Below are 16678 nucleotides of genomic sequence, written 5' to 3' on the forward strand. Positions count from 1 at the left end.
ATCATCTTTTTACTAATCTTGTTCTCTGAAATAGCTGTACATTTTTGTTCAAGCTTTCTCAAAATTCAACCCAAATAAGAAAAATTTCAACCTGAATAGTTAGTTCATCAGTTATAAGCAACTGAAAACAAAGGGTTACAATGGAAAGTGTTGGCCAGCCTTAACTACAGGGATCATTATTAATCCACCTATAATGTCATATATGAAATTTCATATTTTAGATTAAACAAGTTGTGTAGATTTTTAATTTGACATTCTGTAACATTTTGTTGCCTCTGGATTCTGACAAGGCCAAGACTTATGTATTCTCAACATGTTACATTGAAAAATTTGAAGCCATTGGTAACAAAAGTAGTTGTTTAGGCTGATAAATCACTAAAGGAGTTTAAAGAAATATTTTTATGAAACCAAAATTCAGAGCTCCTGGTGTATCCCAGACTGTCATGACTGGGTTGCTTAAACAGAACCTATTCAGATTACAATATATTGAATGTTACTTGATTTCCGACAAAAAAAAGAATTGACTAATGCAGACTCATAAGATTTCATAGAAGTCGATTGTTTTTGTTTCTGTCTATTAGGATTTCAATCTAAAAAATCGTCTAAGTTACAGGTTATAGAGTTCCTTGACAATTCTTTTACTATTCTACACTGACAATTGTAGAAGTCCTTATTCAGATCTAACGCTGTATACATCTAAAGCAGTGCTGCTGAAGAATCTTCAGTTTAGTGCCGGACAAAAAAAATCTGACTTTTGAAGACCTTTGTTTAGCTGTCTGAATTATGCAAAGTGGTCATTCTGCATGGAAGCAGACTGTCAGAAGGAACACTGTTGTGGTTTTATGTTGCTAGGAGAATTCTGCAGTAAAATGGAGCACTTCCAGAGCAATGACTAAATATTAAGGAAATGAGACAGTTTGATGGAAAGAGAGACACGGTGTTAATCACTGTTTAGTTTGTATACTATCTTTCATATAAAATCTCCCTGTACTGTTTTATTAATTGTACACATATACAGCAAAAGGGAATAGTGTGGTCACAAAATGACTTGGGTGGCAAGTTGGGAGTAGAATCTAAAAGTAGCTAGCAAAAGCAAGAGAAGAGTTGGGAGGAAAATCTGCTGATCTAAACTGGAGAGAATGAAGGCATGAATAACAGTGAGCAGATGGAGAATAGTAATAACATGTTCTTAGTGCTTCATCCATAGATCCCAAAGTGTTTAACAAAGGGAGATAAGTATCGTTAGACCTGTTTTACAGACTGGGAAACAGAGAGAGAGGTGAAATGACTGACATCAGATCAGCGCTAGAGCCAACAATAGAATTTAGGTCTTCTGAGTCCCAATCCAGTGCCCTGTCCACTGCATCATGAGTAGATAATATGGGCAATATTATGGAGGTTACGGTAGTTCTTGAAGAAATTGTTGATGTGATGAAAGGAGATTAATTTGGGGTCAAGGAGAATGCCCGTTTCTGGGACATGTGGTAAAAGCCACAGATGGTTGAAATGGTAGTAGAGAAGATGTTACTGAAAATATGATTAAAAGACCTCAGACTTAAATACTCAGCTAGAGGAAGCTGGAACAGGAGTTCATTGGTGAAAAAGATACATGGAAATAGGCACAAAGTGTAGTATTTCATTCTGGGTCGTATATTGTCCTCATCACTGTAGTATCTGGGAGTGTTCCAGAGTGCATTAAGTGACATGACTAACATCTGTCACATGTGGTTCATTCTTTCTCATATAATTTCCCCCACGTGGAGTGGATGAATGTAGTGTAGTTTTTTTTAATAGGGACACACTGGTAGGTATTCTATTACCAATGCCAACATTAAAAAATCTTGCACTTGGAATGGAAGGTGGGGAGGTCTGATAGTCCTTAGTTCCTGTGAGAGTTCATTCCAAAGTCTGGACCAGTCCCCAGGAAGGCTCTGGTGTCTACAATATGCCTTTTTGCCTTTGTGATATACAGTTCTGTTGTGCCTGAGGGGCAGTTTTGTGAACCACTGTTTCATCTGAGATTTAGATGATCTTTTTAGGTATCTTGAGCCGAGGCCATTGAGCACCTTGACGATGGGGATCAAGATCTTGAACTTAGCTGTGTTCTCTGGGAAGCCAGTGTAGAGAATATGTAGGACAAGTTTGATAAGCTCACTGTAGCCCGTGTTGCTAAAGAGATGTGCTCCTGTTTTTCTGTACTAGTTGCAATTTCCTAAGGGCTAATGGCTGCATGCCCAGGAATATTGAATTGCTGTGGTTAGATGGGAGGTGACAAAGCTGTGTATTATTGAGGCCAGGTCATCGTCTGCCAGATTGGAATAGTTTCCCTGCCAACCAGAGGTGATAGAAAGCATTACTCATGGGTGCTGCTATGTAAGAGCTTAGTGTCAATGAGCAATCCAGGAGTACTACTAAACTGCAGATGGATCAGAGAGGAGAAAGTGGTAAATATATTTTTCCATTTCAGCTTGTTAGTATTAGAAGGCTGAGACCAGTCCTTGAAGGACTCTGTGGATTATAGATTTTGATTGTAATGGATTTAGTTTTAAATGGTCTGCAAAAATAATTTTCTTATTTCTGGTTGACTTAGGCTTTCTTAATAAAAATCCTTACCTCAGATTGCTTAATTTCAGTTTGATATTTTTAATGATCTCTGAACCAATAAGCATTTCTTTGACTTTATACTAAATTGAGAAATCTGTGCAGTAGCTCACAGCTGTTTCACTAATGTTGCTTCACTTTCTAAATTAAAGATCATGAAAATTTGAAATACTCCAGTAACTTCTGGTAGTTCTGCTCTGGACATAGCAATTTAACGTTATTAGAGTGCTTGGCATTTTTAAATGCCTAAATTTGGAAATAATTGGGGCCTGGGATGTATGTAGCAACTTAGTTTTTAGACTGTTGCAAATTTTGTTTAAAAGGGTTCTGTAAAACAATGTACTCTGTATTTTTGTGTGTATTTTTTCTGGTTAACAAATAATCACAACAAAACATTCTACACATCTGCAGGATTGTGGGCTCTGTGATGACAGATTACAGACAAGATATAAAACTGAAGAACGGCACAGGTTACAGCGGTTATGCATTGGCCTCAGGTTACAATATGTATTTTTGGTGGCATAAGGGTTTGTTGTATTAAAATTTGAAATATGGACATTCAGTTTTGTATAAAATGCTAAAGAGAATGAGTTTTAGGAATGATTTGAGAGAGACTAAAATGGAGGCTGTATAAAAATGTCATTTTACACAAAAAGTTGGGATGGCTGGGAACACTGTAACATTGAATTTTAAAGCACACTAAAATTTTTTAAAAAAATTATTGTCCTATAATCTTTGCCACCCTTTCTCTACCCTTCCTGCTTCTCCCCTCCCCCACCCCCCCGCACCCTCCAATTAGGGCTGACGAAGACTTTCAAGAACACAAAGTAATGACAACACAGTTTTTTATGGTGTATTTAACAGTTGGGCTTTCTTAAACTCTTGTATGGAGATACGATAAAAAGTCAATGTAAAATATCTACATATATTCTAATTTCTTTTATGATGTAAAAGCAAATGTGTTATTTACATAGGATTAATATGTAGTTGATGCATCCTATTAACACTTCTGCTGTGATAAATCTAAGCTTTATTTATGGGCCCCTTCCAAATTCATGGTCCATTTTGGTCAATTCCACGGTCATGGGATTTTAAAAATAATAAATTTCATCATTTCAGATATTTAAATCTGAAATTTCATGGTGGTGTAATTGTAGGGATCCTGATCCAAAAAGGAGTTGTGTATGGGGGAGTCAACAGGTTTATTGTAGGAGGGGTTGAAGTGCTGCTACCCTAACTCCTGCGCTGCTGTTGGCAGTGGCGTTGCCTTCAGAGCTGGGCAGCTGGAGAGTGACAGCTGAAGGCTGAGCTGACGCCAGCAGCAGCGCAGAAGTAAGGATGGCATGGTATGGTATTGCCACCCTTATTTCTGTGCTGCTGCTTACAGAGCTGGGCCCTCGGTCAGCAGCTACCTCTCTCCAGCTGCCCAGCTCTGAAGGCAGCGCAGAAGTAAGGTTGGAAATACTGCAGCCCCCAAAAATAAACTTGGGACCCCCACCCATTTCGGTCAGGACCTCCAATTTGAGAAATGTTGGTCTCCCCCGTGAAATCTGGTCTTTGCTGTGCTTTTACCCTATACAGATTTCACAGGGGTGGGGAGGGAAACAGATATCACGGTCCTTGACATGTTTTTCATGGTCGTGAATTTGGTAGGGCCCTATTTATTTAATATTCATACTCATTGTAAAGTATTTTGAATTATGATAAGAATTAAAGCCAAACCAGATGTATGTGACTGAACTGTTGTAACCTTATATTGTATGCATTCCTATGTGAAGATTAGGTATTTAAATAATTGTTTCAGTTATAGAAACCATTTTATTAAAAAGAAAGAAAAAATTAATTTTGTAATGAAAATATTTTTCAGTTCACTTAACTCAGGGAAACAAATAAATATTGACATAGTGTATAGGTAGACAACAGGCAGTTAAATTGATTTTGCTTGTTTGAAGTACTCTAGGGGGCAAACCATCCAAGCAGCACAAAACTTGTTTCATAACTTCGTCCTTCATATAATTTCTACATCCTTTCATATAAAATTTGATCTGTGGACCAAACTTTGAAGATCTCATTCTGTTTCTATTTATTTGGAGAGTCCAACTGGAAGACTACTACTTAAGAGTAAGAACAGCTAGTTCCTGTACTGGGTAATAGAGAAGGGGTCGGCAACCTTTCAGAATTGGTGTGCTGAGTCTTCATTTATTCACTTTAATTTAAGGTTTCGCGTGCCAGTAATACATTTTAACGTTTTTAGAAGGTCTCTATAAGTCTATATATTATATAACTAAACTATTGTCATATGTAAAGTAAACAAGGTTTTCAAAATGTTTAACAAGCTTCATTTAAAATTTAAATTAAAATGCTGATCTTACGCTGCTGTCCCGCTTAACCCACTGTCAGCCTGGGCTTCCGTTCACCTAGGCCAGCAGCAGGCTGAGTGGGGCCCTGGCTGGCAAGGGGCTGCAGCCAGAACCCCAGACCGGCAGCGGGCTGAGTGGGGCCAGCGGCCAGGACCTCAGACCGGCAGCGGGCTGAGCGGCTCAGCCTGCTGTCGGTCTGGGGTTCCGTCCGCCGGCTCCTGCCAGCCAGGGTCCTGGCTGCTGGCCCCACTCAGCCCACTGCCGGTCTGGGATCCCGGACCTGCCCACATAGAGTGGGGTACCTTCCTTCTCCCTGGTTCTAACCCATTCTCTTCCTCTCTCTCTCTGCACTGAGCTGAGGGTGGGAGTGCACAGGGTTGGGGTGTAGGGTCTGGCCAGGAGCTAGAATGAGGGAGGGGGCTCAAGGTTGGGGCAGGAGGTTTGGGGGTGAAGTGCTTACCTGGGCAGCTCCCATTTGGTGTGAGGGGTGGGGGTGGGAATGTAGGGGGTGCAAGAGTCAGGACATGGGGTGTGGGGGAGCTGGGTATGTGTGTGCGGGGTTCAGGAGTCAGGGCTGGGGGCATGTGATGGGGTGCAGGAGTCAGGGCAAGAGCTGTGGGGAGGGCTGGGTATGTGTGTGGGGGTGCTGGAGTCAGGGCTGGGGTCGTGGGAGGTGCAGGGGTCAGGGCAGGAGGCTAGGGGTGTGTGAGGGGGATGCAGGGGTCAGGGCAGAGGGCTGGGGGTGTGGGCTGGGGTCGTGGGGGTGCTCCCAGCCCCCTGCCCTGAGCGGCTCATGGCAGGGGGCTGGAGGGGATATGCCCTGATTCCACCCCACGGCCCCGTCCCCATCTCTTCTCCACTTCCTCCCCGGAGCAGTGAGCGCGCTGCAGCTCTGCTTCTCCCTGTTGCTGGCAAGGGCCATCAGCTGATTGGCGGCAGTGAGGGAGAGGAGAAGGGGCAGGAACCCAGCATGCTGGGGGAAGAGGCGGGGTGGGGGGGAGCTTGCCTGCTCTGCAGCAGCAGCTGGCAGGACCAAGCTTCTTCACGCTGCTGGGGGTGGGGGGCGTGGAGCGTGGAGGGGCAGAGAAGAGTGGGCCCAGGCGGGCAGGATTTTTAATGGCATGCTCCTGCATGCCAGGGTCCCAGCCTGGGTTCGGCAGCGGGCTGAGCAGGGCTGGTAGCTGGGACTCAGCAGGCAGCAGCGTGCCATTAAAAATCGGCTTGCGTGCATGCTGTCTTTGGCACGTGTGTCATAGGTTGCCGACCCCTGTAATAGAGCTTTATAACTTGTCTAAAGTCTGGTCATGGTACCTTGCAGTGGTTGTGGGGGCAACCTTCAAAGTATGAACCAGTGCATTGTTACCTGCCTGAATTTGCAGCCACTCTCAAGCAATAGCTTAATTCTGTGACTGTGGAATTTGACATTTTTCTCAGATGCTACTGAATTCAGCATTTCTTCCATAAAACGTGCTGTTAGGAGGCCTCTGAAACTTTGTTTTTTTGTTGCCCTGCCCTTCTAGAACCAGGTAAAACCACCTGTTGCTCTCCAGCTTTCCTCACAAAAGGAATTAATTGGATTTCAGTGCCTATTCCTTGCACTGTGCACTGGAGCTAGGTGCTGGGGAGCTGGGATTTTGAGCTACAGGGCAGCTTACATTCAGAGAAATGAAAGCTCCCCTTTCCCTGATGTACATGCAAGAGAGAGACAGTCTAAGACAGGCAAGAGATACAAATATATTAGTGTGCTGTATTGTCAATGGAATAAATTAATGTTGCCACTGAATTTGGTTGTTGCAGTGATATTAAGTTCTATTGTGCTGTGGAGGACCTGAGACACGGGGTATTAGTAAGAGGGAGAAGTTACAGTATAGAAGAAGAATTATTAAACTCTTGGGGAGAGAGAGAGACTGGATGATCAGGGTTTGTGTGCTAACCAGGAACCTGGGAAACCCAGATTCAATTCCCTGTTGTGTCCCAGGCTACTTGTTTGATCTATTTCTTCTACTACTACTAGTGTAGAGAGCTTTGTCTCTCTGTGCTGTAGTTTCTCCATCCTCCATCTCCTTTTATAAAGTGCTTTGAAATTTACAGATGAAAAGCACTGTACATTTAATATTAAGACCTGAAAAATGGAGTAAAGGTGAAAGGAAAGGTAATTGTTAATGGACTGTAGGCAATAAAAATATTTTATAGACATTTTCATTAGAGAAAAATATACTCAGCCCCCTTAAGTGGGTGTGGGGAGAAGGGGGTTGTTTTTTTGGAAGACATGGCTGTGGAGCTATTTCTCACTCTGGTGAGAAGGTTTAGTGCTTCAGCTAGTAGGTGATAGGAATATTTTTGAAGCCCTGTGTCAAAAAAATGGCATCTATTGTATCCAAGTGTCGCTCCTGCAGAATAGACATGAAGAGAAGTGATCCTTAAATGGTCTGCAAGTTTTCTTATTGTGTTAGGAGTATAACTGGCACGTCCAGAGAGACATGCCAGTTTTCGGTACTTTTCGTCTTCCTCTGCAGCATGGGGCACGGATCACTTGTAGATTTAAACTAGTGTAAATGTTGGATTCACTGTAACTTTAAGTCTTTAAATCATGATTTGAGGACTTCAGGTTACGGGTCTATTACAGGAGTGGATGGATGAGGTTCTGTGGTGAGCATTGTGCAGGAGGTCAGACTAGATCGGGGCGGGCAAACTTTTTGGCCTGAGGGCCACATCGAGTTTCCAAAATTGTGTGGAGGGCCGGTTAGGGGAGGCTGTGTCTCCCCAAACAGTGAGGGCCCGGCCCCTGCCTTCTGTCCGACCCCACTCCCCCACTTCTCTCCCCCGATGGCTCCCCCGGGACTCCTACTCCATCCACTGCCCCCTGTCCCTTGACCACCCCCTACCACCCTATCCAACCCCCCCATCATTCCTGACTGCCCCCCAGAACCCCTGCCCCATCCAACCACCCTGACCCCTATCCATACCCCCGCCCCCTGACCACCACGCCCAACTCCTCTGCCCTCTATCCAACCCCCTCTGCCCCCTTACTGCGCTGCCTGGAGCACCGGCGGCTGGCGGCGGTACAGCCGCGCCGCCCAGAGCACCGGGTCAGGTTGCGGCTCTGCAGCTGCGCTGCCTGTCCGCCCAGAGCCTTGTGCTGGTGGCATGGTGCACTGAAGCTGCAGGGGAGGGGGGACAGCGGGGAAGGGGCCGGGGGCGACCCTCCCAGGCCAGGGGGTCAGGGGCCAGGCAGGAGGGTCCCAAAGGCCGTAGTTTGCCCACCTCTGGACTAGATCATGATGGTCCCTTCTGGCCGTAAAGTCTGAGTCTATGATTATACTAGAAAAATTTGTAGTTCTGTTGCCTCATTGAGCTGACTCTTGGTTGTCTGTTTTCTCAGAGGTTTTGGGCCCCCTGCAACAGAGGAGAAAGTGAATTGCTTGGGATTATAGGTTTTGGGGGATCATAACCGAGCCTTGGTTTTTCCTGATCGTGGAATTCACAGAAAAAGGTGGCTAACAATATTGCCAACACTGAAGATTCATGAGATTTGGCTTAAAAATCATGAATTTAAAAATAAAATGTAGAGTTCTTTTTATTTGCTTTTTGGCTTTTAAGACTTTACGTTACTCGTTTCACATTTTAAAGCTTTTCTCTACCTCTAAAAGCATATTTTTAAAAATCATAAAAGCTGAGGTTCTCATGTAAGAACTTGACTCCAGAAGCTAGAGCTTGAAGCAAAACACTAAATATTGCCAGACTGATAAAAATCACAAAGTTGGCAACACTGGTGTTAATCAGGCTGTAACATTTTCTTTTTTCCAACTGCTAAATTTGGTACTCGTCTGATTAGCTTAGCTGTATTTTTTCAGATTTGAAAGCAAAGATCTTAACCACAGTTGCAAACAGTGTTGGGCCAGGCATCATCTGGTTCAGCCTGCTCCTCAGGACAAGCGGATCTCTCTCACTTTATAGGTCACTGTATAGGGTTTCTATAAATGTCATTTTACTTTTTCAGTGAACAGGAAGTGATCATGCAAGGAGGAACTGTGCCTTCAGCATATTTCTGCCCTCACTTCCATGTGACCTTGGTTTGCAAGACACACTGGGGTCTTGATGTATATTTTTGGAAATTTGATCTTATGTTTAATGCTTGGGAAGTCCCTATAGTTTTTTCTATAAATGAATTCTCAATTGGGGATGATGGTTTCTAGACTAAGGGACTCTTCTTTTTCTTAGGTTTGTTTTAAGGAATTATTTCCACCTTGCTGAGGAAAAAGGCATAGCTATTATGTCCGGTATTTTAGTGGCTCCATATCTCCCCTGCATATACATACAATAACCCTCTGTTTGTGTGTGGACTGGTATGAGAGTTTCTTCACACAAGATTTTACAGAAATATAGGAGCAAGCTAATAAATATCAGTGTCTCTAAAATGGAGAAATTTGGAAACTGAAAAAATGTGAATAGTAGAATTGAGTGAGAACCAGATTTTCTGTTTCATGGGAAATTCTACAAGTTCAAAAAAAAAAAATCATTCCAGAAAAGAACAAACCAAAATTTTTCAGAATTTCCTGTGACAGGAAATATTTATCAAGTGTTTTCATGTCTATCAAAATGTTTTGTTTTGGTTTTGATTTTTTTTAAATTAAGGTCAATTTTTCATTTAGAAATTTATTTTATATTATAGTGTTCTGTTCCAAAATGTCAAAACAGAATGTTTGGCCCTTATCAAAATGCATTCCTTCCCCCCCAATGAAAATTACGCACTTCCACAAAACCCTCAGCTTTCAATGAATCTTCAGTTTTTTGAGAACCCACACTCTTTAATTTTTATATTGGCTTTCTGGTTAATAGCAACAATTTGAGGCAATTAAACAAAATTGGACAGCTGAAGTCAATTTTTAAATTCAGCTCTGAGGCTTGCTGGCTCAGTTGATTTAATCTGAGAGCAGAATGGGGAAAAGCAAGCTTCAGATTAACCATGTGCTGCATTCCCCTCTTAACTTGGTTACTTGAGAGCATTCAGTACCTAGTCCTGCCACTGAGGGACTTTCTGAAAGGAAAAAATAAATCTGTTTTTATTACTGTGTTTTAGGGGTGGAACTTTCCCCCTTTCATTTGATAAAGTGACCCCACAGTATGTTATGTCCAAAGACACATTAAAGGCTAATATCGTTTACTGGATTTGGGACTGATTATATTAAAACATATAGCCAATTTGAGTTGCATTTAATCTACCTGGTTTACAACCTGTTTCAGATTTCACTGAGTTTTGGTATATTGAACAATCTTTTATTTTTTTTACTTTCTTTGTGATAAATATTACAAAAGGTACATTGCCTTTTTAAAAAGCTTTCATGATTAGAACTTTGCTGATTTTAACACCCCTACCCCAAAAAAACCCCAAACAAACTCTGAGCTAATTTTTTATTTAAGAATCTTTTAATTAGGGTTATCCACTTACCATTCTTCCACTCTGTTCAAATCCTCTCATCTTCCATTTTTCTCCACTGAATTCTGGGGATGTTATAAGTCTTTTATGCAACTAGTCCCACCTACTTCAAGGAGACTACATGCTTGAGAAAAGACCATCAGCATGAGCAAGACTGGCAGAGTCTGACCTTTGGTTTCATATTCAGTACTCTCCCTCTCACCACTGACCAACCCAATTTATAAAATAAATAAATAAAATCTGATGCAGATGCTCAATACTCATAATACCACCACCTGTTGATTAAATTTAAAATGCAGTTCTTTAATAAACAGATGGCAAAGTGAGGTATCTGTCTTCCTGACATTTCAAAGGTGCAGCAAATGATCAATTAAATTTGCCACCTGGTGTAATCCTATAACCTGAAATGAACACTGAGATGCTGTTGACGTTACAAGCCTTAAAGACTGATAAAATACTGTTGTAGAAATTAGAGATGGAGAAGTCCATAGATCTAGTCCAGTGTAGGACTGGTGTGGGATTGCTCACTGTAGCTATAGAAAGAAACGGAACACTGCAGTTATTAGTTGTATTTCTTAGGTAGGCAGGTAGTTAACAAATAAATGAAATGTGTAAAACAAAGAATGTAAAATGGGAGAGTGTGTGCACAGTTTTATATAAATATTGATATGTTCACGTAACATCACATACGATAATCAAACAACCTATTTACCATCACTCTGCCTTTTAGGTAGAATTAACTTTTTATCAACACAGACTCCATTGAGCAGAGCTAATGATTTCAGAATGCCTTAATTTCTCCAGAATGGAGCCTCATTCCTAATGTGAGCACAGCATAGAAGAAATTTGGGATTTTTCTGGGACACTCTTGCACCCTCTCACTGCATCAGTTCCTCAAATGATTCATTCCCTTCTTAGCCCAGCTTCTTGAATGAGGTGAGATGATTGGGATGTGAAAGTTTGCTTCCTAAAATCAGAGGGTAAGAAGGTTTATCAGATAGCATCTATGTACTTTTATTCCTATTCCTCTGATCATCAGTGTGGGCTTTGTTTTCATCGAGTGAGCTAAATAAACTTAGGTCGATTAGAGAGACTTTTCAAAGTGTATACTGGAAATTTACAACAAATTAGTTTTTTAGGTGGTCTTGGGTACAGTTCTGAAGGTACTGAATAGTTTGCAGACTGTACATGTATGCAGTGTATTCAAGACAAGATTTTAAATCTGAAATTTTAGATTTAAGGCAATTCCCAAAGTAGCACAGTCATGACTAGAAGATGAATATACCAACTTCTAAGCCTTCTATATTTCTCTTTTGAGTTGTGGGTTTAATGTCTTATGACATATTCAGATAGGAAATTCTTTCTGTAAGGTTGACAAGGTGATAAGATGTGTGCATGTATGAAATGTTAAGCCTGGTATTTTTCTGCTGAATGGCAGATGATTAAGAGATTAACTCTCATTGTGAAATATATCAAATTTGACCAACCTATTTACATTACTTCATACTACTGAATGTTAGTTGCACAATTCTTACTGTGTGCTAACTATTAAAGTCATCATAGGACACAATTTGCTTGAGGTTTTGCAATATAATTATTACAAAATGGCAGAAAAACGTGCATTTGGATACGTGAATGGCAGTGGTGCTATCTTGGGCTGGAATCACAAATATCATTACTTTCCCACAAATGAAGATTACTGACCAATCCATGTAGATTTGCTAGTGATATTGTTAATTCGTACTATTTCAATTACAGCTTCTGTTGATAAAAATGTTAGTAATAACAATATAATCAACCTTTTATTTTGTCATTTCTTACCTTTCCTGCTCTCTTCCTCCCTATTTTCTATGTGTAATATCTTAATTTTAAAAATAATCAGTTATTTCTGCTGCTGTGCAATCAGATCACACATAGTGTTGGAAATATATTGCAGGTCTCTAGAAGTACAGACTGCTACAGTTGCAAAACCTCTCTGTTGGGATTGCTGCTACATTTGATACTGTTTTAAGATGTTTTGTGTTAAGTCTCTTGAATATTTATATTTGTTATCCTTTGACCTACAGTCTCCATAAGCCTGATCTTGAGAGGTGCTGGTCACCCAGAAATCCCAGTGGCTTCCTGAGATTTGTAGGTGATGAATGTCTTTCAGGAACAGTTTATAAATGCTTATTGATTGTTCTAAAAATGAGCTGTTAATAAGTCTTTACTCAGGTCATACACAAAGAGCAAAGAATATTATCCTAATGGCTTTCATACCACCTTGGCCACATCTTTCCTCTTGTTGCTTACATTGCACAGTGATGAGCATGATATAAATATTTAGGTAATTGCCAATTTACTTGTCAACGCCTTGTGTGTAATGTGGAGCCTTCCCTGATGTCAGTAAGTCTCCCTAAGACTTAGAGCATTTTTTCCTTTCACTTACTTTACTTTTTGTCCTCACAAAACTAAGACACAAAAACATTCTCCCATACTTTCTCTCCTTCTTGTTTGTGTTTAACTTCTTGTACAGCAGCCATGGTAATGGATATTGCATCATATATCTAAATAAATATTTCCTGATCAATTTATTTATGTATTTTTAAGATTAGCAGATATAAAACTTCTTCCTTGAATTTGTCATACTGATTATAAATTTAGTAATTTAATAAATGTTCATATTAAACTTTAGAAACTGGGGAAGAGAAGAGAGGTAGAATTGCCTCAAAGTTCACAATGCTTTTTTTCTGAAACACTTGGACTAAAAATCTGTGGTTTTTTTAGGTTCAGGGGTAGCCCAGGATGGCTGCAGCTTCGTATGATCAGTTGTTAAAGCAAGTTGAGGCGCTAAAGATGGAGAACTCAAACCTACGACAAGAACTAGAGGACAACTCAAATCATCTTACAAAACTGGAAACTGAGGCATCTAATATGAAGGTATTAAAAGAGTGTTCCTGTGTACAGGGAAGCTTTTGATGTAACCTTTTGTTTTGGAATATTTCTGTATGAACATTTTAAGGGTTATTAGATGCTTAGGGATCTTATGTGGTTTTAGATTCCGACAAAAATCCTCTTGCAATATCTTTAAAGAAGTGTATTGATCAAGTCTAATTTCTTTCAAGAAAGTTTTCATTAAGAAAATAAAAACAATTTCAAAACTGTTTTTAGAACCATCTTCCAGTTTTTGATATCCTCTTATATTCTGGTGTGTATTAATGATTACTGCCTTTTTTCTGCGACAGTACTTCCTAGCAGGAAGTCTAGTCTGATGACATAGTTTGACAAATATAGTTAAGATTAAGACCAACTTTCTATTTATAGTGCTACTGTTCAAAGTGCTCTAAAATATTTATGACGAATCGGATGGTCTTGAAATTGTGTACCTCAGAGGAGTACATGGTTTAGGTTAGTGAACTAAATTTGGGGTTATTTGAACAAAAGGTTCCTGAGATACAGCGCCCAGAATTTTTCTTTTCTTTTCTTTTCCTTAAAGTTCACTTATTCTGGTAGCCAATTTTTGGACACAGATAGATATAAACCATGGCTGAGATTGTACCAGGTTCTCCAATGGTTGAGGGTTATCCAAACAAAGTGCATGACGTCTGTTAACCTGTTTGGGGGAAATCAGATTACATATAGTTTGCTTCTCCAGCTAGGTGTTCCAGCACCTAAGAGTCACAGGACCTGTGTAGCGCCAAGGAAATTTTCTAGCCAATGAATCTGCACTCCGCATAATCATTGTGAGTTCAAATCCAACCCAGAGCAGAATTTTGAAGAAGTAATAATAATAATAATTAATAAAAAAAAAAAAAGAGGAGGCATGTTGCTCCAACATGGAGTGTTTTCATTTTGGGGAAATGTAATCTGAGTACAGCAGAATATTCAGAAGTCACCAGAACTATTTCTGAAAAGAAAACAAATTATACCTGCAGTGATTGCTGGGAAGGATAGGTGATTAGGGGTAGAAAAGTAGGTGGAAATAAGGAGAGGGAAGTTGGAGTGTAGTGAGGGAGGGGTTAATAGGGATGGATGGGGAAGTGAGGGATTGGAGGGGTCAGGTGAACAGGGACTGAGAGGGATGGGACATTGGGAAGCCTCCAGCCTCTCTCTGGCACTAAAATGCTGAACAACATTTGCTTGTTTGCTGCCTCAATTGATCACAATTCAGATGGCAGCTGTTTGCTAAGTAATTTTTCATTTTTATTATATAGCTTTGCAAAATTTGGTAACTTCCTCACTTTTGCTATTGAATGTAGTAATTTTTTTAAAAAGATACTTTTCATTGAACTCTTTCCCGTATGTAGCTTGAAAACTACACCCCCATTAGCGCAAGGCTTTTTTTTTGTTCGTTTGTTCTGGTCTAAACTGCCATCAGACATGATAGTTTGTCAAAGAATTGCATTTTTTGCCACTACAGATATATATTTTAATCCTTGCATTGCCCTTTTACAGTATATTATGAAAATATATCTGCTTTGGTTTGGGATGAAATCACAGCCTTTTACACCAGCTGCTTGATGCTAAATTCAGTTCTAGTCATGTTTTTTCAATGAATATTTAAGAGGAAAATTATATTTAAAAAAAAAACTTTAAAAATATCAAGGATGATATTTTCACAAGAGCTTTCCAGTATGTCATCTCCCGCTTCGTTCACTGCAGTCAGGAATGAGGAGTAGGGAGTAGCAGATACTTTCTCTCCTTAAGATTCTGGGATGAAATAAGGAAAACAAGAACACCTAGAGATAGGAAAGTGTTTCAGACTTACCAGACACTTAGAAGCCAAAGGTCTATGTGAAAGATGGAGATCACCAGAAAGATCTAGGGACAGCATCATGGTAGGAATACTAAGCCGCCTTCTTTTGCAGAAGCTAGTGATAGGAACTGGCTTCTCACTAGCACTAACTGGGGCCTCATGTTGTGTGCTGTCTTTTCCCTCTTTATCTTTGATATTGGCCCTCGCTTGTATATGAAAAAGTTGTCTAGCCCTGCTTTGATTTATTTTGCAGGCTGATCAGTAGTATTGGTTGCCCTTATGCAGTAAACCTGGGGATGGGAATGGCCTTGGGATAATCTTTGGGTGAACTTGGGCTGCATGCACCAAAGATATACTTTAAATTCTTTTTTCTTAATTTTTCTTTCATAGTCTTTAGCAGTGGCTAAGACAGTGATTTTGTTCCCTTAGAGGAAGCTACTTGCCTTCACAGCTAAAGTCAGTGTTTGTATAGCACAAATGCCATGATGAAGTATGGATGAAATGTTTATAAAGAAAAATAATTAGCAGGAGTAGACACAGAAATGGAGTGGATGAAAGCCCTGTCAACACCATATGAACAAGTGAAATTCCAAATACTCCGTCTCAAAGATTAATCTCTACTTTGGGATGTACTCTGCCATTGTTCATGAGTTGATGTAGAGCTTTAGCAGACCTGACACCAAATAAAACCCCAAAGAGGAGAAAATACCAAAAGAAAAGAATAGTTGAGATCTCCTGGGTTTGTAGAATTTTTACAGAAACATAGTCAGTCTTTTACATCCTCTATTTGACCTGTACTAGAATAATCACAAATAGATTTTATCTATTCTCTGGATTGTTAAAATCTTTATTTAAATTTGTCACTTTGACCTACAGTTTTGTGGATAATCCTTTAATATTAGCAGATGCAGGGAAAATCTATTTATCACATTTTTGTGAGTATATTTTAAAGAAAGCATTTTAAAAAGTTAATATTTTAAAGAAATTGGTAATTATGTAATTCTAAGTGATAGCTGAGAGAGAATTGGGTGCAGATGTCTCATTCTTAATAATCTGCCAGTTTCAAAAAATGCAAGGGTTTAATATTAGAATTAGAAGTTTATAATTAGCTAATCTTACAGATACAAAGTCTGAAAGAGGAAACTGTTTCTGTGTACAGGTGACTTGCATCATACACGCATTTAACTTATACGAATTCAACTATATGCGCTCGGGGGGGATCGATCTAAGTTACGCAACTTCAGCTACTTGAATAACGGAGCTGAAGTCTACATACTTAGATCTACTCACCGTGGTGTCTTCACTACGGTGAGTTGACTGCTGTCGCTCCCCCGTTGACTCTGCCTGTGCCTCTTGCTGCAGTGGAGTACAGGAGTCGACGGGAGTGCGCTTGGGGGGTCGATTTATCACGTCTAGTCTAGACGCGATAAATCGATCCCCACTGGATCGATCGCTGCCCGCTGATTCAGCGTGTAGTGTAGACAGCCTCTACATGCTGTTGAAACCTCCTGCCGAAGAGGGACAGCCTTCTGATGAGAAGGAATT

General features: G+C 40.3%; 1 protein-coding gene across 2 annotated transcripts in view; it reads left to right on the plus strand.

Moving 5' to 3' along the window:
- Positions 1 to 16678, plus strand: part of APC (APC regulator of Wnt signaling pathway) — a 200229-nt gene that overhangs the window by 37237 nt on the left and 146314 nt on the right. For both annotated transcript variants that reach the window (XM_077817310.1, XM_077817311.1), the window contains one exon: positions 13165 to 13317. In XM_077817310.1, coding sequence (XP_077673436.1) covers positions 13183 to 13317 — 135 coding nt within the window. In that variant the 5' untranslated portion in view covers positions 13165 to 13182. The remainder of the gene's footprint in view (positions 1 to 13164; positions 13318 to 16678) is intronic.

This window comes from Eretmochelys imbricata, chromosome 5 (genome assembly GCF_965152235.1).
Source record: "Eretmochelys imbricata isolate rEreImb1 chromosome 5, rEreImb1.hap1, whole genome shotgun sequence".
In the NCBI taxonomy this organism is placed as follows: domain Eukaryota; kingdom Metazoa; phylum Chordata; order Testudines; family Cheloniidae; genus Eretmochelys; species Eretmochelys imbricata.